Source organism: Hippoglossus hippoglossus, chromosome 16, assembly GCF_009819705.1.
Source record: "Hippoglossus hippoglossus isolate fHipHip1 chromosome 16, fHipHip1.pri, whole genome shotgun sequence".
Classification (NCBI taxonomy): domain Eukaryota; kingdom Metazoa; phylum Chordata; class Actinopteri; order Pleuronectiformes; family Pleuronectidae; genus Hippoglossus; species Hippoglossus hippoglossus.
Window position 1 is genome coordinate 9,055,575 of NC_047166.1, and position 21,460 is coordinate 9,077,034.

Genomic DNA, 21,460 nt, shown 5'->3' on the forward strand with positions numbered 1-21,460 from the left:
TTTTTTGTAAATCATTTTTATCGTTATCCAAACTCTTCCTCTAAGATTTGTCTCCACGCCCATTTGTGAACTACTGCCCTATGCAAATGGTGTATTTGATTAAGTTTTTATGAATTCTATGGGGAATCTAGATGACTATGAGGACCCTGGCAGTTGACAGTATTTTCATTGAGTGTGTGGCTTTAAAATGAGTATGAGCCCAAGAGCAGAAAAATTAGTGCATTTTATAAATATGCATCCATGCATCCATCCAACAGTGTTGATTTGAGCTCAACCTGCCCCACTCGTATATTTACGGTAACGTCCGTTGAACAACGCTCACGGCTGCCTCTAGCGGCTGCATTGAAGAATACACCAACTCCACAGTTGCTGGAAAGTATTTAGTTCGAGTTTTAACAATCAGCTAAAAACGAGACAATATGATTCATTTAATTCATAACAAATAAAAACTACTGGTCGCAGATGTAGAAATTAAGAAGAGAATGACAGTTCCATAATATCCTGAAACGGGAGGAGGGAACTTTAGCGAACTCTGTCTTTCTTCACCAAAACATTTTCCATAGTCCCTCCTCCTCCCCTCCTCCTCCAACTGTGTCTCCTCTCTGGACGGGTTGTCTCGGGGGCCATGGCGCAGCTCTCTGTCCCTCTCTCTGTATACGTGGCGTTTCATTTACTTCTCCGAGCATCTCTCCATGTCGCCGCGGGTAGTCCGGCCGCGGGCAGCGCCAACCTCCTGTCTCTCCTGCAGCCATATGACCGCATGTATTACAGCGGGGTCCGTGCGTACTTTGGTGAGGAGTGGGCGAAGGCTGCGGAGCTGCTGGAGAAATCCATCCTGACCAAGCAGTCGCTGCTCAGAGTGCGCAGACAGTGCCACGAGGAGTGCGAGGCAGCAGGGACACAGGGTCTGTTTAAACTGGGTAAGTGTGGTGTGGAAAGTGTGTGTGTGCGCGTTCAACACTTCTTCATTAGTCGTTTGATTAAATTCGCATTAAAGGTTCAGTGTGTAGAATTTAGTGACATCTAGTGGTGAAGTTGCACGTTGCAGCTGAATACCCCTCCCCTCAACCTCCCCTTACAAACATGTGGTAGCTTCAGTTGTCATAAAAACTCAAAAGATGTTTAGTTTGTCCAGTCTGGGCTACTGTTAAAAAACATGGCGGCCTCCATAGAGAGGACCCGCTCCTGATGTAAATATAAATTATTTAAATATAAAGGGCCTTTTTCTGCAATTTGTTGGACTTCGTAATAGTTGTGTTTAAAAGTGAACCAATATGAAGTATACCTTAAGAGCATTTCCTTTATTTTTCACTGAGCAATGGTTGCTAAGTTACAGTCACTGCTTTGGGGCAGCTTTGATTTATAGTCAGATATGACTATAGTCTATGTTTAGCTTGGTGGGTAAGATTCAGTTCAGAATTCAAAGAATCAGATTCAGAGTCATCCCAAACAAAGGCAGGAGTATCACCAATAATAGTTGACAAGATTCATTCAAACATTGAAACCTTCTCAAGAGAGTTGACAGAAGCAGAACAATGGGGACTGTTATGTTTAGGCAACTCGATGAAGACACAAAAGTTACGCTGCAGAGCTGCTTTTAAACTTGATGTCAACCCTTTTCACAGTTTTGATAAAACATGCGAAACACAGAGTTAGAGAGTCTAGGAGGAACAGCCTCCCAAGGTTCTGCTGAGGATCTGCACGTTCCACCTGCCGAGCAGTTGTTTCACTGACATGTTTAATTGTGACAGAGGTTGCAGTGAGTCTCAGGACTTCCCTCTCAAGCTGCTCGCAAGAAACCTCTTTCAGACTCTCAACGACTATTATTATCCTTCTTATTAGACATTATCATCCTGAGCAATGGTATATTTCACTTGTGAAAATGATTCATGTGTTTCTTGTGTTAGACTCTGCGGAGGGGAGTCTGTGGGACCTCTGGACCTTGGATTGGGTGCAGCAGAGGGCTGAGTGTTTGAGGTTCTGTGTCGGACGCTCCGTCAGCCCTGCAGGGCAGCTCCCTGTTTCCTCAGACATAGATTATGAATTCGGCACTCGCAACCCTTACAACTTTCTGCAGGTCACATACTACAAGGTAAGCTGTTCTCCAGGCCCTCATGCAGGTCTGTGACGTTCTAATAACTGGTCGTTTCTCATCGCTCCTGATAAATGTGCATGTGGGCTTATTTGAAAGTGGCATAAGCAGCTTCAACTCTCCCATTCACACTCTCTGCTTCATCCAAAACAGTTGGAAAAGTTGCAGAAGGCGGCGTCAGCAGCTCATACGTACTTTGTGGCCAATCCCAGTCACCTGGAGATGAGGAACAACATTGAGAAGTACAAGCGGATGGAAGGAGTGACCGAAGAGGCCTTCCAGGACAGAGAGATCGAGAATGAGAAGCACTGGGTGAGTGAGGAAGGAAAAAGTCACGAAGTCTTTATATATTTAACAGCTACAGTGGGTTTTTTATCCAGAAAAGTCAAAGTCAAATTAAGGAATATTTGTATAATAGTTTAATATTTGAATTTTCTATTTGAATAAATAAATGTACACTCTTACCGACATTTCAGGAGTTCCGATTTTCTTTTGGCAAATGAGACTGATTAACTGAACTCCAACATTATCAATGTGTATTCAAAGAGAAATATTTAGAATTTTTAACTAGGGGAGCCAACTATGGCCTGAGGGATGGAATTTCTCCCTCTCTCTCTCCCTCTCCCTCTCCCTCACCCTCACCCTCACCCTCACCTTCACTTTCTGGAATTCAACAATGCAGTCCAAACCTGGTTTTCCTCACAGAAGGCCTCTGTCTGAGCCACTGATTTAGTCTACTCAGACTCACTTGTTATAACATGACCAGGCTTGTCTGAAATATGGTTCAATCCTCCATGTAGTAGTATCTGCTTACGTCTCACAATGTATCCACCTCTTACCTTTCAATCAAATGACCTTCTTTATGTTTTAAAGTTTATATTATTGTAACAAAAGCTACTGAGGAAGTTTCTCCATCTTTAATAGAAACATATTTTTCTCGAACCCATTAATCCCAGGTCCTTTATGATGCTGCAGTGCAGTATGAGGCCTCCTCTGACTGGAGGCAAGCGTCAGAGAAGTGGAAGGCGTGTGTGAATGAAACCCTGCGGCAGACGGAGGAGTGCAGGGTGCAGTGTGAGGTGGCCTCCCAGCCGCTGCCAGAGGACAGGGAAGTGGGCAGTGTGTTCCAGAAGGCTGCAGGTGAGAGAGACAGAAAAGACTGAATGTTTATCTGTGACACAAACAGAGAGAAAAGACATGGCGGCCATTTTTGCTTTTGTTTTCTTTCCCATCCAGCTCTGTCTCTCTCCCTGCTCTCGTGCCAGCAGTCCTGTGTGACTCAGGTCGCCACACGACCCGGAAGGATTTCTGCTCAAGAGGACTACCTGCCCACACAGCTGGAACATCTGCACATTGCACAATTTAAAGGTCGGGGGTTTAAAGTTCAACATGATGATTAATTAATGATGTGGTGATACAATTAGAGTCGGCCGATATGCTTTTGTGGGCAGATGCCAACACTGATATTAAGAAATAAACCATTTCTGATACTTATATATTGACTGATATATATATCATAAAAAATGGCTATGATTCCTTTTCGCTTGAATTTGGAGGAGCATCATCTTCCTCCAAATTTTATTTATCTTAATATGGTAACGCGTTCATTTTGAATCAAGTGTGGCTGTCGCTTAACTAGACGGTGGTTCGATCCCCAGCTCCTTCAGTCTGCAGATTGTGCCTGATGGCCATGCCGGCAGTGTGTGAATGGGTGAATGTGCCTCATACTGTGAAGCACTTTGAGTGGTTGATAAAACTAGAAAAGTGTTATATAAATACTGTCCATTGACTTTTATGCATTTTTCCATTCACGCTTCCCAACAGCTGGTGATATTAGTGGAGCCGTGCAGATGCTGCGCTCCCTTCTCCTGTTTTACCCCACGGACAGGGACTCTTTAAACAACCTGCAGCTCTACTATGAGACACTAGGAGGTGACACAGAGTCACAAGGCACACCGCCTGCTCAGGTACTGCTCCATGTCCTTTATATTGAAATAATATCAGTGATTGATTTATTCTTTTAATTCATAAATGTACTCAGCTGGAAGGTTCATAAGTGAACTGGGAACAAACAATTATTGGTGCCAAATGTTTTTGTCTGTTCTTTATCCATGAAAGAATGTGTGGAATCACTGTTGAGTCATTTCATACATGTACAAGACCTTTTTTTGACCAAACGTTTGTGTGTGTTTTATACAGGAAATTGTCCGATACGTCAGTCGCTCTATGCAGGAGAAGAAGCTCCTGTATTTCGGGATGGAGAACCTCGACCTCAGTTTTACCGACCCAGTAAGTATCCATGCCAAATAAACAGTGTTTCTCATGAGAATTTTAAAACTTTAATAATTGTTTTTCATGTAGGATCTTTGGACTCCTGAGGATGTTGTACCTGAATCGCTGAGGGAGGCTTGGAGGTAAGAAATTAAGAAAAGGAAATATGACCTGGAGCTTTTGTTTATACAATGTTGACAGATTGTTTTGTTTTTTACTGTCAGAGCTGAAAAAGAGAAAATAAACGAGAAAATAAATAAGGGCGATCAGGAGGAGGAAGTGGATGACAGTGGCTTTTTCGCAGGTGAGAGGGTCCTTCCAACTCTTTTCTTCTAGCGGTTTATAATTCACGACTTTCCTCTCTCACCCTTTCTTATTCGTCCTCTCTCCAGGTGGTTCGGTCCCTCAGAAGGGCGTGACCATCACCATGGACGACCAGATTTTGAACGGGACCAATCGCGTAGCGTTAGACGGAGTCATGACTGAGAAGGAGTGTGGCAGAATACTGCAGTTAGCAGCAGTAAGTTCCCGTTGTATGAGTGTCAGACCTCGATGGGAAAGAATCAGGAACACTCTCGCCCTTTCATTTCCTCTTGTCTCCGATAGGCTGCGGCATCAGCTGGAGATGGTTACCGAGGACGACGGTCTCCGCACACGCCGCATGAGACGTTTGAGGGCCTGACTGTGCTCAGGGCTTTAAAGGTAATAACCTCATGAACTAAATGTGAATCACATTATAATGGTGTGCAGTGTTTTCAACGTAATTTTAACCTTTTTTTACAGCTGGCTCAGGACGGCCTGGTCAACCAATCAGATGCCAGACTGTTACACGAGCTGGGCGAGCGAGCCAAAGAGCTGCTGCATTCCTACTTCAGGAGCCCCTCAGGACTCTTCGTGTCGTTCACACACCTGGTCTGCCGCACTGCTATCGCAGGTAACTACCAAACCAAACTAAAACCACTGCATCCCTGTTCCCCTGTGTTCTGATTATTTGAACTTTAAAGTGTCCTGTTGTTTTGGGCCAGTGATACATTTAGTCTGTTTGATTTTCTGTGCTCTCAGGGAACCAGGAGGGCCGATTGGACCTGTCCCACCCCGTCCATGTCGACAACTGCCTCCTTGAGCCGGAGACCAAGCAGTGCTGGAAGGAGCCGCCAGCGTTCATACACAGAGACCTCAGGTACACACACATACCTTCACTCAGTAATTTATGATTCATGTTGTCACAAACGTCTCATATTTATAATTAAATCTTCAGACAAACGGAGAAAATGTTGTTTTATTCGAATGAAAATTTCTGAATCAAGTGATAGTACAAAGATTTTTTTTTTATTTGGCTCCTTCACATAGAAGAAGGGAGAGACCAGGGAAGATAGAGAAAATAGTTTGGTTTGTTTGTTTGTCTGATAGTTAGTATGATTATGCAAAGGCTACTGGACGGATTACTGTAAATATATGTTGAAGGATGTGGTATGGGTCAGGAAGGAAATCATTCAATTTTGGTGTGGATCCAAATCAGTGGCAGATCCAGGATTTTCTTTTTTTTTTACATTGTGTTTCTGCATTTTTTAACATTTTCCTTGATTTGTTAGAGAATAATTCATGGGTCTTGATAATAAAAAAAAGAACTGGCATGTTTAGGAAATGTATGAGTATGTGGAATTCAGTTCAGAGTCAAATAAAAATCTGGATCTAGTGAATTTAAGGGGGACTGGATTTATGAACTCTGTTAGGGACATTATAGTTTTGCTGTCACGCACTTCACACCTGTTTCTATCACAGTGCGATTCTCTACCTGAACGACAACTTTGATGGTGGAGAGCTGTTTTTCGCGAACAGGGATGCCAAGACAGTAACAGTAAGTCACTTTTCAACATTTCATATTAGAAAAATCATTTAGAAATCCGTGTGAGTTCATAATTTTTCCTCTCCAGGCTCAAGTCAAACCCAGCTGTGGTCGACTGGTGGGCTTCTCCTCAGGTCCAGTGAATCCCCACGGTGTTACTGCAGTGACCAGTGGCCGGCGGTGCTCGCTCGCCCTGTGGTTTACAAAGGAGAAGCTCTACAGGGATATGGTGAGCATGACGATGACACTCGGCAGTGACCTCCTCCTGCAGTCATGTGATTGTTGAGGTTGTGAGATCAGCTGGAGACAGAGAGCAATGCAAATCCAGTGGTTGTTTTCATGTTCTATCATAGACACTGAGGTCACACCATGTCAGGGTCCTTTTGGTTCAGCGTGGTGTTTATTCGCTTGGGGAAATTATGTATCAATTTGTAAACTATACGATATTTAAGCTTTATAATTTGGTTTGAATTCAGGCAATCAATCATTTTGAAAAAGTGCAGTGTCCTCATCTGTAAAAATACCAGATGCTCCTCTAATAAGTTTCATAGCTGAGACAAAAGGTGATCTTGAAATAGTTCCAGTAGCTCTCCCAGTTCCATGCTTTGTCACGTTGAACATCATCAGGCCTGTTTCATTTTACAACAGGAACTGGCAGGAAAAGTTCCAGAAAGTGTCGGGATGATCTGACTCTGACATTCGCGTTCTCGCCCTTCCAGAAAATTCCAGGAAAACGTTGGGAGTTCAGTTAGACTCATCTTGACTTTTAAAAGAAGAAAAAACACGTTCTCCTTCTTGAAGATAAAAAGTCAAATTCACACGCCAGAAAACAAACCCTTACTCAGATCAGTGCCCTCAGAGGTTTTTGCTGCTGCAGCCTTATTTGGTATTTCTACGACCAGGAGCTTATGGTGGCTAATATTAGCTAATGTTAGTAAGGTTTATGGAAGTATTAGTGTGTAACAGGCATTAGTGAGTCGGTTTTCTGACCTTATGAGACTCGTCCACCAGTGGTACTGTGATACCTCCAGACTTTCTTTTTCATGCCATAGTTGCCACAGGAAAACAATCCTTTATCTTTCATCGCTGTATTTCTGTGTCTCTCCCTCAGGAGCGAGAGGAGGCCGAGGCCTTGTGGGCCGCAGACGGGCAGAGTGTGGTGAAGAAGGACGAGGAGGAGACGAAGGGCGGCAGCACCACCGCCACCAGGAACGCTCGGAGCCAAGCACCAACCAGCCGAGGGAGAGGCAGGGTGAGGGGGGCCAAAGACGAGCTGTGAGAGACCGAACTAACCTGAAGAGACTAAAACTGGAACACATGCTCATTTGCTGCCATTCCAGTGGAAAAGACATCTTCCCATAACAGAACCAAAACACCAAAAACATTTCCACTCATCTGATTTTAAAACATGTTTTTTTCATTTTTTAACATTAATTCTCTTCATCTTGCTGCGTTTTTTCATGTAAAGCTGGCATGTATATACTGTACTTATATTGTATATGATGAAGGTAAGGGAGGGAAACACTGCCCGTGTCTGATATCAGAAAAATATAGAGAATAAAAGAGGAAATGAATGTGACTTTTTTTGCATAAGTGAGCCGTTTCCAGTGAAGTGAGGTGCAGAAAGAGCAAGAGAGAACAACAACAATTGGCAAAGGGAAAGCAAAGTTGTGTAAACTATTAAGCGATGGCCTGAGGTCTTCTGTGGCTGCCGGCTGGTTAAACATGAAAAATGAAAGAATTAAGGTTCATCTCAGTTTTCGGTTAAGAGTTGAAACGTGATCAGACAGCAACACACCAGCAGGTGACTGAAAGTAATTACATCAGAAACTAGAGTTCAAGGGAGTAGGAGGGAGAAGAGGGAACAGAGAGAGAGAGAGAGAGAAAGAGAGGTGCACGGGGGGGGAAGGATAGAAATAGAGAGATTACTGTTAATCCCTCATAAATGAGTGCATTTGTTTATGAAGCTTAAAAAATCTCCCATTTAGAATATGGAATAGTAATCCAGCAAGAGATCATTTAATCATTCACGTCTAGTGGAGTGACACTCAACCACCCACTTCCATCTTATCCCTCCCATTACAACCAGTGCCTCCTGTCGGGCCCCCCCCTCTGTCACCGTCTCGTGCATTAGGTACAGAGCCAAGTACTGTTTATGGCCCATATTAACACTCTCTCTCCCCCCTGTGTTATAATCCCCCCGCCACTGCAGAATTGGGTCGGCAGGACTCTTTAATGGAGCCTTGGTTTTAACCTTTTCCCTCCCTCATGCTGAAACCCTGCTGCACCCTTAAAAGTCTGCATTAATCTCTACGTAAGTAGGTATTATTTCTGTATAATGCATCCAAGTTGTAACCCCCTAACCCTAACCCTAACCCTGTCCTCGCACTCAGCGCCCTCGCACCCCAGCCGTCTACTGTTCCAATTACACACTGGGCAGAAAAACATAAAGTTTATAGTGGTGTGATGTGACGTGACGTCATACTTTGCATCTTTTTTATCATTAGCAGAAATTATGTAAGGCCTAACAGCGCGGTTATTAAACTGAAATCACAACATCCTGCCGTCATTAGAACTGAGTGCTGTGTGTAGTGAGCAGTCGACAGGATCACTCATCCCTTGTGCTGCACTTCCACTATCCCACTATTTTAGGCCAACACCATTATTGAGTGGTTTCTGGCGTCACTGGATGATGCTTTACACCACTTTGAGGTGTAATAATGACATAGAGATTCAATAATATGAGTATGAAGAGGAAAATTCCTGTCACAATGTGTCACTTAATTCCAGTGGCCACACCCCTCTCTCACACTCTCACATCCTGCCCATCGTTCATTCAAAACAAGGTCAAAGGGCTGTGAGCCTTAATGGACCAAACCAAGTCTACTCTCCTAACAATGAGAAGGCTTTGTTGTAACCCTCTTATCGTGTCACTTTAAAAATAAAGCTACAAATAGTGAATTAACAGTTATTATAGAAATAACACGACTGGTCTTTAAATAGTGACTGATAATAACTCTGTGTGTCTTTTTCCTGGTCTGTGTCTGTGCGCCTGCTCACAAATCAGTTTCTTCTGTTTTTGGTTTAATCTCGATCTTACTCTCCGTCTCTGATCCATTTCTCCAAATCCAGAGTCGGCTCAGTCAGAGTGGTCCGACTGTCTCTGTCGACACCTCAAGGGTCAACAGTTTTTAACTGAATTCATCCACACTGAATCATAGAATAAACTCAGGAAGCAGGCGAAAACACACACACTCGCGCACGTGTCCATGACTTCAGAGGACCTTACATAGACTTACTCTAACCTTAACCATAGTTACTATTTCCCTAACCATTACCCTAATTTTAACCTTAACCTTAACTTACACCTAACATTAAAACTTGTCTACACCTTAAAATGTAATGATTTGCATTATAAAGTTGTGCTTTTTGATCCCATAAGGAAGACGAGTCCCCATAATGTGGCTGTAAACAGATTTAGGTCCCCACAACAGCAGTAAAACCTGGACCACACACACAAACACACACACTTCAAGCCTTTGTCTTCCATACCACAGAAATGAACGCAAGTGTACAAACATACAAAGACTCCTAATCTACAGTATCAGTGGAACTATGAGGCTGGTTAATCGTCTGAATCTTTTGCCTCCAGGGTTTTGCACAGAAAGTAATTATGTGATATTTGTTTCTCGCAGGAAACTTTACTTTCTGAGGTCAAAGGTCACGATCAGCTAGAGCAGCATCCTGGGGTACGTCGATTGTTTTTCCAACCCAGTTTAAATTAAATGACGCCAACTTGGTTATGACGAAAAACCTATAGCGACCGAAACCTTAACCCTAACCAATACAGAAGTGGGCATGGTTTCATCTAAACCACAAACATCCCCAGACACTTGGTTATCACTTATTTCCAACTTCCAGCATCTGTGTCCACTTGAAAAGCAGATGGCAGCAATAGGGAAAAAATCTTACTGATATTCTTCTGTACCTCTGGTGGACATATTACTTGTTACATCATGTTTTCTTCAAAGCAAACAAGCTATGTATTCTAGACACAGTACACATTATGCAAAAGGTAAACATAGCTGCTGACTCACTGCACTCACTGTCACCGGAGCATTGCAAAGGTCTTCAGTGGAAGGACACTTCCAACACTGAGATATCCGTCTTGCTCACGGCCACTTCAGCTGATTCCAGGGGCTGAGACCATGTGGGTTTGCTATCTCATGACAGTGAGCACAAGCTGAGCTGTTTTATAACTAATACAGGTGATTTACTGTGTTTGATGATGTGCAACAGCAGTAGGGGACACGCTTTCGATTGGGCAAGGGGCAAAAATCAAACAGAGGGAGGTCTGAGTTCAGGGGTTTGTTTTGTACTCAGGTCCCACCGGAGCAGAACTCCTGGCTGTCGTGTGTGGCATTTGGTTAAATGGTTAAAAATGACACTCAAAACAAAGAGGTCAGAGACTGGTGAAAAAGAAGTTAGTAGCACTTAGCACGAATTAACCAGAAAGACGCCTCTCCTCCATCCTGCAGCCATTTCTTTTATTATCATCGTGCCCTATCTGATTTCCCTCTCTGCCCCTAAATGTTCTAATATTAACTTAACCCCGGGTTTACCCAACACAAACCCCTCTGCCAGTCCCAGTTCTTAGAAACACCACCTCAGCACCATAAAAAGCCATGTTCCCAACTCCTCTATTTATCATCCTTCCCCTCCCCTCCATGGTTTCCATCTCTTGGTTTCTGATTCGGATTCACCCAGGCCCCGCGTGTCTCGTGACCCTATAACCGTGCTCTGCACCTTGTTTGGTTTCCCCCCTCCGTCTCCTCTCCCTTTCTGTATCTTCCACCCCCCCACCCCACTCCACTAACCCCCTCCCACCCATCTTTCTGTCCATCCCAGGGTTTATCCCCTCATCACTGATCTCCCTTCATCCCTCCAATCCTCATCTGTTCCTCATAGGAGCAGTGGAGAGAGTGAGTGACGGAGGAATATCCCGCTGTGTGCGACGCCAAAGGTGAACGAAGCGGTAGAAAGTGTGGTGAACTTATGACAACGAGCAGAGGGAGCCCGCTGGAGGAAGAGTGACTGAAGATCCACCGCCGCACCTTGAGAGGAGGCTCCTCATTGGTGAGTGGATGGTGCGACTGGATTCTGCTGTGTACACACTCTGTTCTTGGTAGTTGTGTTTGTGTGTGTGTGTGTGTTTGTGTGTGGGTGCAGGTCCCTCATGCTGCTAAGATGTTGGATCAGATCAAAATTGAGCTTGAATCTGAAAACATATTTATCAATCGCATCCTCAACAATTTGGTGAAATCCTTCAGGTTTAAGGTGTTTTTTTGACTGTCACGATCATATATCTTCAAATGTAACGATCCAAAAATGTTCCAAAAAGTTGAGGATCTTTAAAAATTCAACAACGTCATAGACCTGTGATCTCACAGCGGAAGCCGTTCAAAATAACGTTGACCCGCACTTTATGAACTTGTGTGTTTTTTTGTGGCAGACACAGCAGAGGGATTTACATGGGATCAACATACAATGCTGGTTTTGTCGTGTAGACTGATAATCTGAGTAAAAAAAAACAAATTCCTCTTCCTAATACTGTCAGACATAATCTGCATAATAAAACACTGTGGTAAATTGTTTTCGTGGATGAAGGATATATGGAGGTGAAATGTAGAAGCTATGAGGCAAAATCTTTTATCTGAATCAGAAGTGTATTAAGCACAGAGAAAAGGATTCGGTCATATAGGTTGAGTTATATAGATAAAATCTTCTATTACATGTGATAATTCTTACATATTATTATGTGATTCGATGTTATTATACTGATTGTGTGATATCGTAAAGCTTTTGAAAACTGGATGTAAATAACCAGACTAATATGTTAAATTGTGCTACTACATTAAATAAAAAGCCTGAAAAACAAGGTACTTTATCACATTTAAGGCAAAAGTCATGTAAATCCAAAATTACTAGAAAGCATCATTGACTACAACAGTCTTATACACCCAGAGATACTTCACTCGTAGCTACCAAAGAGCAAACAACGTCTGTTGGTAGACAAATATGTTTATACCATCATGTTCTCCAACAATTGAACAACCCAATGTTTATCATTGCAAATATTGCAAATATAAACAGCTACAACACTAGAGGGTTGAACTCTATGTTCTTTTTAATCAAACAAACGAGAGACATATTTAAAAGTTTACAAAGGCAACTGGACTTGTTTGTGTTGCCCAGTGGCCGATGTTCAACTCACGACCATGACCTGGATTCACAGACGTGGTTTGACTGGTCGGGCCTGAGCTCTCAAACTGCACAGTATCGGTGTCAATGGTCAAACTCAAGTTCGTAGGCCCGGCGGCACTGAAAACACTCCCCGCCTCTCGCCCGCTCCCGTCCTCACAACTCTCTCCGCCTCCTCCATATGCCCCCTCCCTCATTCTCATCCTGCTATCTGCTCCCCCCCCCCTGCCATCCTCTCCTCCATCTCTTATCCAGATGCAAAGAGCAGTCAGTAATCGGATGAGAGCAGATTTGATTCAAAAGGCTTCCCTTAAAATCTCAGCCAGTAGGATTTAAAACTCACTCTCCTGCCTCGCCCCTTACCCTCCCTCCCTCCCTCCCTCCCTCCACTTTTCTCTGGCTGTGTTAATGCACTTCACCATCCAGCAACCCCTAGCAGTCATTTAATCACACGGAACAATGGCAGGTTCCCAGGGACAGAATGGCAAAAGGGTAATAGCACGACTAAAACACTCAAGCATTCATTACAACCCTCATTATTGAAGCAATTTCCCATCTGGAACAAAGGCCTACAACAATCCCTTGTTCCCAACTTCAGAGACGATGCAGTCATCATCAGTTTCAGACAGGACACTCACACAGTAGATGTTTTGTATCACACCGCAATAAAAGTCCAACTTCATTTCAACATGTTTTTATGCCATCTTCCATTCAACACAGTGTGGAACGATTAAAGCAAATCTCTTTCTTTTCCCGAGTCACTCCCACCTTCACTCCCTTCCTCTCCTTTTCACTTCAAACAAATTAGACGCAAATCCACTTGGTCATGTGTTTTGACAGGCACACTCATTCAAATAGTGAAAGAGAGAGAGAGAGAGATTGCTGCCGGGACGCAAACGCTAAGATCAACACCAGTATCCCCTCTTCAGATCAGTACTCAAGGTAAGACGGAGGAAACGTCAGCGTGACGGTTTAGTGCGTCACAAGAAAAGAGGAGTCGTTTCTGCATGTGTTCAGGAGGAAGAGGAGGAGGAGGAGGGTGGTTTTATTTCTGTTGAGGTTGGTTATATTGTGCTGCCTCACCGTGAACTCAGTGTCATTTCTGTGCTCCTGTAAAAGCAGATCCTGACTCGGCCTTTCATCTCAGGCCTCGATTACATTTGTCACACTGTATGAGTTTGTCCATTAGGTGATTGCTCCACTCATTTAATCATGACATTACCAAATTCAATAGCCATCAACATAAGTCGGCGAGTGCACTGAAGTGTTAAGTGGCACAGCCCCACCCCCCCCCACCCCCCCACCCCCCACCCCCCCCCCCCCCACCCCCCCCACCCCACCACCACCATCAGTGTCGTGAGCTGCGTATTACAGGACATACTGGTTTGTGTGTACATTCAGGGTGAGGATGTGTGCTCACAACTTCATCTGAAGAACAAATACTTTCACTGTTAATGTCATGCTCGAATATTCATACTCTCCCCGTGTATTTGTGTGCGTGCGTGTGTGTGTAGGCGTGTTTTGTGGGTTTCTGTGTGCTCCTGCGTGTTTATTAAGTTTGCAAAGTAGACAAGGGCCAGTTTGACTTGCAAAGCAGCGCTTACTTGGAATCGTTCAGGTAGGTGCAGGTCAAACTCCAGCATGAAGCATTAGTGCAGGCACAGCTGCTACTGGAGGATAAAGGTATGATCACAACTATTTTCTTGAATAATTTCTTGTGAACTGATGTCTGTTCTTTTTTTCTACCCCTCTTCTTCTGCTTCCTTTCAGGTTTATCTGCTTTCCTGACATCTCTCCCTGTCTCCATTAGCGACCGAACCTAACGACCATCGCCATGGGTGAAATGGAGCAATTGCGAAAGGAGGCGGACAGTCTCAAAGACCAGATCACTGTGAGTAGGCTCATCCTGTCTGTTTGTAATAAACCAAGAAAACAACATGATCGTCCATGATATCCAGTGACTTCTGTTTCTCACCATGGCCTGAAGTTATCTTAAAACAAATACTGCCATTATCCTGCTATAACTGCATTGTGGATCAATACTGGAGGTGACCCGATCCCCTTCTGTTTGCGTCTGCACCCCAGGCGGTTCGTAAGGCCGGGCAGGACACCTCGCTGCAGGAGGCGGTGGCTGGGATCACCGTGGTGGGCCGTGTCCAGTTGAAGACCAGGAAAACACTAAGGGGTCACCTTGCCAAGATCTACGCCATGCACTGGGGCACTGACACCAAGTAAATACACAACATGTTGTGCATAAGTTGACAGAACACCTGCTGTTTTATTTTATAGCCAAGCTCAGATGGTTTCATATATTTGTGAACAAAATTACAGTGAGGAGATATCTAAGTCAGATTTTTTACATACACATATTGCTTTAAAATGGACGAACTAGCAGGAACACGGTGTACACCTTATGTTAATTTCCCAGCTGACACCTTCAATGTTTGCTTCTCTCTCACCCTCTGTTAATGTGACCCCCTGCAGGCTGTGTGTCAGCGCCTCGCAAGATGGAAAACTCATAGTGTGGGACAGCATCACGACCAACAAGGTAAGAAAGAGCAAAAGGGACACGTGTCATAGTTACTGGTGGAAACAGGCAGATAAACATGATATGAAGCCATGAATGTTTTCTCAGCTCCAACTGAGTCAAACGTAACTGTGGAAAAAACCCTGCAGAATGTTTTTACCCTCAAATGCATCAAAATACATATGAAAGCTAATCTCATAGAGACATGAACATTTCAAATCCAAAGCATTTCTCCAAAACATTACATATTTATAACTTAACCGGTAATTTGTGTTTATTAAGCATTTAAAACCTCAGCCGATCTGCTTCTTTAGAATTTTGCTGAAGTAATTTAAGAGTAAATCGACAGGGACAATAACAACATACCACAAACATCAGATTCTGATTTGCGTGTTGCTGAATCCTGATTGGTTCAGAGAAGCAGGTGACATCAAACCACAAACCAGTGAGAGAGGTGCAGACAATAACAATCGAAAAACAGAGATCTCAAAGGTCATATACGAAAAAAGATTTCTAATGTTGGCACATATTTAGAGTGTATTTAAAAATTTAAGAATAATGAATAAGTTTCCAGGGACTTTAAATGTTTGTAGCTTCCATCCAGATAAAGGGGTTTGAGTTCATTTTGGTGTTTTGATGGGAAAGAGTTAAACAGCCCTCTGTGTGTCCTCAGGTGAGCGCCATCCCCCTCAAGTCATCGTGGGTGATGACGTGCGCCTATGCACCCTCGGGAAACCTTGTGGCTTGTGGTGGTCTGGACAACATGTGCTCCATCTACAATCTCAAGGGCAAGGACGGGAACGTCAAGGTCATGCGTGAGCTGGCGGCGCACACAGGTTCGGACATCACAGCTTGGAAATTAAATCTCTTGAGATCACACTGCCGTCGGGTCCTTGTTGCGTTTGATATTATTTCTTCTCCCTTTCATTTGTAGTTTATCATAATGCATTTCTTTGGTTGCCCAGGTTACCTGTCCTGCTGTCGTTTCATTAGTGACAGCGAGATCATCACCAGCTCTGGCGACTGCACTTGGTAAGAATATCGTACGAGTAATTGAACTAAAAAGAATGTTGCAATCTTAATTTCTGACGTTAAAATTGAAATGCGTGGCGCTTTTGTCTCCTCACAGCGTACTATGGGACATTGAGACAGGGACCCAAAAGACGGTCTTTGCAGGACACCAGGGAGACTGCATGTCCCTGGCTGTGTCCCCAGACTTCAAGTTTTTCATCTCAGGGGCGTGCGACTTCACGGCCAAGCTCTGGGACATCAGGGAGGACGCATGCAGGCAGACCTTTGGGGGCCATGAGAGTGACATCAACGCAATTGGGGTGAGAATGAAGAAGATTCTCAGCTCTGTTTCCTGAAAGGTGATTTTCTCAGAGGAGACCGGCTTTCTGATCCCTTCTCTTTTCTTTCACAGTTCTTCCCAAACGGTAACGCAGTAATAACCGGGTCTGATGACGCCACCTGCAAGTTGTACGACCTGCGAGCAGACCAGGAGCTCATCACCTACCAGGACTCCAGCATCATGTGTGGGGTGACCTCCCTGGCCCCCTCCCTGTCCGGACGCCTGATACTGGCTGGCTATGACGACTTCAACGTCAACATCTGGGACGCGCTGAAAGCTGAGAGAGTCGGTGAGTTCAGATGGGAAATATAGAGTTAAATTACCAACAGGAAGCATATGATCTGGGAGGGAAAAAAGGGGAAGTTCTGATTTCATCTCAAGTGATTCTTACATGTTTTCTCTTCCGTGTGGTGGCCCAGGAGTGCTGGCCGGTCACGACAACAGAGTGAGCTGCATCGGAGTGTCCACTGATGGAATGGCGTGTTGCACGGGGTCCTGGGACAGCTTCCTCAAGATATGGAACTGAGGCCGTTCCTCACCAGTGAGCAGAGAGAGAGCAGTTAGACATCTGCCGGGGGAGAAATTGGCAAAGATAAAAAAAGAAATTGGAGTTTGAGGGAGGGATGTGGCGCCCCGAGATGAGAAGAGGGTATTTTAATTGTGCCAAGTCCTATCTGATGTTGGAGAGGGGTTGTAATGTGAAAAAAAAAACGGAAAAAAGTCTCTCTCTCTCTGTCACATTGCGCTCTCACCTTTTTTCTCACGATAAGGGTGAATTTCGCGGTGGGATATTGGGTGTGGGGTTTCTGAAAAGACCATTCCTCTCATTAGTGAATTCTATTGTGGTTAAAATTAATAACACATGCACATTTACTGCAGCAATTCAATCATCACCTGCTGAGGTCAGTTGCCAAATGGAAATGGTAGCACACTGGATGAGATAGAACTGAATACGTGTCAAGTTACAGCCTGTGTAGTTTTACACCCGCTCTGCTAATATGCTGTTTCAGAGCCTAAGTTAAGTCATATGAAGAATATGAGCATTTTGTTTTGTTTCAGACTGTTGTTTGTTCTTAGTTTTGGTAGATTCCCTCCACGCTTACGTTTAAATTCTTTACACTTTCTAATTTTAAATGAATTCTAGTTTGCAGATGTCTACATTAGTGTTTGAGTTGTTTTGTATGTGATTGATGGACAATATTCACCAGGATGTGTGGTCTCTAACCAGCGGGTTAGGCCTGAAAGTGCTTTGTCTAAACTGTTGAACTGACAGATGGGATAATAAAAATGATTTCATGGTTCATTAAGCACTAACAAAAAAAAAAAAAAAAGCGAGATGACCTATTTGTCTCAGGACAGGACTCTTTATATGAGTGTTGTTTTTTTCCCCCTGGAGGATAAATGCTTTTGTGTGGTTGTGTGAGCAATACATCTGAATCTGTATATATGAGCTTGACATTTCCTCTGCATGAGAACGGATAATCTTGAAAGAACGTTTGTGTAAATACAGAAAAATGATCTGCACGCTGTGACTTGGATTTGGACCTCTCTTTACACTGTTGAGTAAAAGCAATATGACCTTTTTGAAAGACTGTCTAATAAACCTGGGATTCTACATTACACAAGTATATGGTGTTAACTTCTTTTACACACTGACTGCAGTTCTAACATTGTGTTTTACATGATTATTTTAAAATCCCACTGGATTTGGATTGAGCCATTAAATAATATGGCATCATGCTGCTGAAACACCATTTAAAAGAAACTTAAAAACCTTCAGTATATTGAAGTAATATTGTTTGATAAAAATAAAACAGGTTCCTGGTTTTATTTACAGACCGACTTATGCAGCTTCATTGTAATTTTTAACTCCAAAGAGACAAATAAACCATTGTTCCAAAGCCTGGAGCTGAGACTCAGATAGCACCTGGCAATGAAATGAGAAATGTCAATGTTATAAATGAACAAATATTTATTGTGTTTGTGCAGAAATAACTAGAAATTTAACATTTTTGCCACAGGGGAAATTTTATTAATTAATTACTTAAGAAAAAGAACAAGAAAAGGACAATAGGAACAATAGGGGGGAAAGAAACCTTGAAAAAGAAAGATTAAAAGCTGAAGTATGAATGCAAATAATTTTATTTATATTTACAAAAAGCACAAACAGGGCAGAAAACTGCATAAAATAGCAGTTAAAAATAATTACACAAAACGACAGAAATCCGCTTAAGAAAAATGTACACATAAAAGCATGTTTTAAGAGATATAAAAGTAGCAGGAATCTGTACATGGCTGCATTGAATCATCTGTTCTCCTTATCCAGAGCCACTGCCAGCACTCTGCGGTCCATCGGTCCATGTCTCTGCTTATCTGGGGTGGAAACCTTCAGCTTCATCTGGAAAGTTAGCACAGGGATTGATTTACTTTGTGTTCAGATGCACTTTTGAACGATTAAATAACGAAGGATCGATGCAAATTTAGTTTGAGTGAATATGGATCAATAGCAACAAGTGCTTGCTTGAGTACAATACCTGAGAACGGTCTCTGGGCGAGTTGCTCTCCTTGAGGATCTGCAGCGGGGAGCGGCCTTCAGTACCTGGAGGAAAATTACAAAATGTCAGTCAACAATATCTTAATATATATACATGCACAAACATGAAGACACAAGCTTTCTATGCACCTTTCTGCTTCAGTTTCCCAGTCGGTCCCTTATTTTCCTTGGTTGCGTTCTTGACGGCCACACGGACGGCGAGAGGAGAGGAGCCTCTCTTGCCGGCCTTCACCGCTCGGACTCTCAGCCCTGAGGCACCGAAGCCTTTTCCCAACCACTGCGGTTTGAACACCACCTGACTGGGACTCTTTGGGTCAAAGGTGGGGCAGCGGATGCCACTGCAGAGCTGCTGTTGCTTTGGGCTGGGGGTGACTGGTGGTGGCTCTGATGAAACAGATGCAGGAGGTAAAGAACATGCTTCAACAAGCTCTTCAGTTTCTTCAGAGGGTGATGGTTTCTCTGCTTCCTCTGGCTGTGCAGGGGATGTCTGCACTGGTGAATCAGCTGTAGCGGTGGTTGGTGAAGGCTCAACACCAGACTCTGGCTCAACTGTGATGCAAGGAAGGGCATAAGCGTGATCAACGCCTTCACTGAGAGGCTCCACTTCTACACTAGGAAGAGGAGAAGCACAGTCTTGGTGCACGTCAGCAAAGATCTGTGATGAGGTTGCTCCCTCGTGGTAGGTGATCAGGCTCATGCTCAGTCGCTTGTGAAGAGGAGTCTCCCTCGCCTCTTCCGCCTCCTCCAGGGTGATTTCTGTGTCTGTCTCCACCTCCACCTGGGCCTCGTTGAGAACAACGAAGGGGCTGGAGTCACCTGCGCTCTGGGGGGGGCGTGACACAGGGGTGGCAAGGAGGTCGGCATGCTCAGCCAGGGAGCTTAAGGTTTCGGATGACTGAGGAGTCAGGAGGGGCTGGGTGGAAGCCAGCTCCTCTGGCTTGAAGATCTCCTCCTCGACTTTACTGAAGCGTTTCTGAGGGTCTTCAGAGACTCTGCCTTCAGCCTCATTGTGGAGAAGCAGGCCCAGGCGGCGAGCGAAGGACCCGACTTTCGCTGTGGGGACAAGTGGGAGAACGTCACATCGCATGTTGCTTTTAAGGTGAGAAAACTTAATCTGCGGGTACTCAATACATACCTCTCATGATATCTCTGACGGGGGTGCGGTTGACACCAACAGAAGGTGAGCGGGGATCGGTGAACGCCAGGGGACACTCACTTTTCCCCGCAGCAGAAGGTTTGGTCACAGGCCCACCAACCTGGGAAAAAACATTTGTTATGATCCGTTTAAAAAAATGCTTCCCACAGCTCACAGAACGATGACGTCTGGGAGGAAATCTACACGGCCACCTACCTGAATAGGAGTACGGTCGATGCCTGGAGAGCGTGGATCCGTCAGGTCACCGAGGTGATGGTTTTTGATCGCCGACTCTGGTTTTACCGGTGCAGACACGAGCATCTTGCTCTCACTGGATCCCATGATGCTTATCGAAGGTTAACTGGCTCACGGGTAAACAGAAGAGAATCTTTACTCCACTGAACAGCATCACATCAGATTCAACACACAGATTATAAAAAGATAAACATTTTCATTATCAGTCAATATTGAAAATGATCAAAATAAATGTCTCATTATTATTTCTTTTAAATTACTTTTTTTAACGATTGACAGCAAAACATTTTATAAGTCTGAGGTTGAATAATTCGGTGTTATAGCTCCTCACTGTGTCAGAACAATGCATAAGCAATACATCGATTTATATATTGGACTTAAATTGCTCTTGATGAAAACGATACTGTGATAGTAATTGATATAGTTTTATTTTCCAGTCCTAACAAGCAGGATTTGTTGAAAATGTCTAAATACACGAGTAACACATTTATATACAGTGGAAAAACTTGCCCTCGTGGCTGCTTTACACTCATATGTGTACAGAAAGGGTTTCATACAACAGGACGTTAAACAAGGGGAAGTTAGTTTTGTGTCTTTTTTTTGTACCTAAACTACAGATCGCACAAGATCAATACACACAACATGAACTCACGACAACACAACTTTGTAGTTTTAACAAATACCATGTAACGATGAGGTCACAGAAACGTGCAGAAAGCTAACAACAAGCTAGCACAGCCAAGGTCAGTTAGCTCGTTTCCTAATCCCGTTCTTAAACAGGTAAAGGTTTAACTCGGTAGAAAGTGTTAACCCGTGATAACTGAGACTAGTTCTCTTTACGTGAATCACGTGTTTCTTTACTCACCTCAGACGAGAAGGAGGAAGTGTTGTGCGGCTCAAAGACTCTTCTCTGACTCCACAGCAGAAACACAGCGAGTTAAAACACACGCGTTTGAATCACAAGTCTGTGGTTTGAATCGTAGACATTTAAATGGCGGGTTTCGTGCATGTTATTTTTGAACGAACCAATCAGCTCGCGCCTCCTCTCTGCTTCCTCGCCGCTGATTGGTTGCTCAGAGGAAGGCGTTCCAGAAACGGGGCGTGGCGTTGTGTTGATAACACATTTGAAAGTTGGAATAAACGAGAGCTTTGTTTTTCTCATCTGGAG

At 43.8% G+C, this 21,460-nt stretch overlaps 3 protein-coding genes across 6 annotated transcripts; 2 read left to right on the forward strand and 1 right to left on the reverse strand.

Moving 5' to 3' along the window:
• Window positions 1–366: 366 nt before the first annotated feature.
• Window positions 367–9,176, forward strand: p3h3 (prolyl 3-hydroxylase 3). Its single transcript, XM_034611040.1, has 16 exons — window positions 367–920; window positions 1,908–2,092; window positions 2,246–2,404; window positions 3,049–3,232; window positions 3,329–3,460; window positions 3,917–4,059; window positions 4,292–4,381; window positions 4,454–4,506; window positions 4,588–4,667; window positions 4,756–4,883; window positions 4,970–5,065; window positions 5,147–5,297; window positions 5,426–5,543; window positions 6,146–6,221; window positions 6,298–6,438; window positions 7,321–9,176. The coding sequence occupies exons 1-16, from the start codon at window positions 626–628 to the stop codon at window positions 7,486–7,488; spliced, it is 2,199 nt and encodes a 732-aa protein (XP_034466931.1). The 5' UTR covers window positions 367–625; the 3' UTR covers window positions 7,489–9,176.
• Window positions 9,177–11,105: 1,929 nt separating this feature from the next.
• gnb3a (guanine nucleotide binding protein (G protein), beta polypeptide 3a) lies at window positions 11,106–17,679 on the forward strand. Of its 4 annotated transcripts, none has more exons than XM_034611137.1 (9): window positions 11,106–11,345; window positions 14,241–14,361; window positions 14,556–14,701; window positions 14,955–15,018; window positions 15,671–15,833; window positions 15,963–16,029; window positions 16,127–16,328; window positions 16,421–16,637; window positions 16,768–17,679. In XM_034611137.1, exons 2-9 carry the CDS (start codon window positions 14,305–14,307, stop codon window positions 16,872–16,874), a joined length of 1,023 nt encoding a protein of 340 aa, XP_034467028.1. In that variant the 5' UTR covers window positions 11,106–11,345; window positions 14,241–14,304; the 3' UTR covers window positions 16,875–17,679. The 4 variants fall into 4 exon arrangements, with proteins under 4 accessions (XP_034467028.1, XP_034467030.1, XP_034467031.1 ...); XM_034611139.1 differs by lacking the exon at window positions 11,106–11,345 and adding an exon at window positions 13,327–13,412; XM_034611140.1 differs by lacking the exon at window positions 11,106–11,345 and adding an exon at window positions 13,994–14,088.
• Window positions 17,680–18,401: 722 nt separating this feature from the next.
• cdca3 (cell division cycle associated 3) lies at window positions 18,402–21,288 on the reverse strand. Its single transcript, XM_034611125.1, has 6 exons — window positions 21,158–21,288; window positions 20,254–20,398; window positions 20,038–20,158; window positions 19,032–19,955; window positions 18,883–18,947; window positions 18,402–18,746 (listed from the first exon to the last, which is right to left on the reverse strand). Exons 2-6 carry the CDS (start codon window positions 20,377–20,379, stop codon window positions 18,654–18,656), a joined length of 1,329 nt encoding a protein of 442 aa, XP_034467016.1. The 5' UTR covers window positions 20,380–20,398; window positions 21,158–21,288; the 3' UTR covers window positions 18,402–18,653.
• Between the last annotated feature and the right edge of the window lie 172 nt (window positions 21,289–21,460).

Bases quoted from the DNA above. Each gene is read 5' to 3' on its own strand.
- gnb3a (XM_034611137.1), top strand. From the start codon at position 14,305: ATGGGTGAAATGGAGCAATTGCGAAAGGAGGCGGACAGTCTCAAAGAC. The intron at 14,362-14,555 runs GTGAGTAGGCTC...TCTGCACCCCAG, and splicing joins GTCTCAAAGACCAGATCACT to GCGGTTCGTAAGGCCGGGCA. The intron at 16,030-16,126 runs GTAAGAATATCG...GTCTCCTCACAG, and splicing joins AGCTCTGGCGACTGCACTTG to CGTACTATGGGACATTGAGA.
- cdca3 (XM_034611125.1), bottom strand. From the start codon at position 20,379: ATGGGATCCAGTGAGAGCAAGATGCTCGTGTCTGCACCGGTAAAACCA. The intron at 19,956-20,037 runs GTATGTATTGAG...TTGTCCCCACAG, and splicing joins CGTCAGAGATATCATGAGAG to CGAAAGTCGGGTCCTTCGCT. The intron at 18,747-18,882 runs GTATTGTACTCA...CTAACTTTCCAG, and splicing joins CGCCCAGAGACCGTTCTCAG to ATGAAGCTGAAGGTTTCCAC.
- p3h3 (XM_034611040.1), top strand. From the start codon at position 626: ATGGCGCAGCTCTCTGTCCCTCTCTCTGTATACGTGGCGTTTCATTTA. The intron at 921-1,907 runs GTAAGTGTGGTG...TTCTTGTGTTAG, and splicing joins ACAGGGTCTGTTTAAACTGG to ACTCTGCGGAGGGGAGTCTG. The intron at 6,439-7,320 runs GTGAGCATGACG...TCTCTCCCTCAG, and splicing joins AGAAGCTCTACAGGGATATG to GAGCGAGAGGAGGCCGAGGC.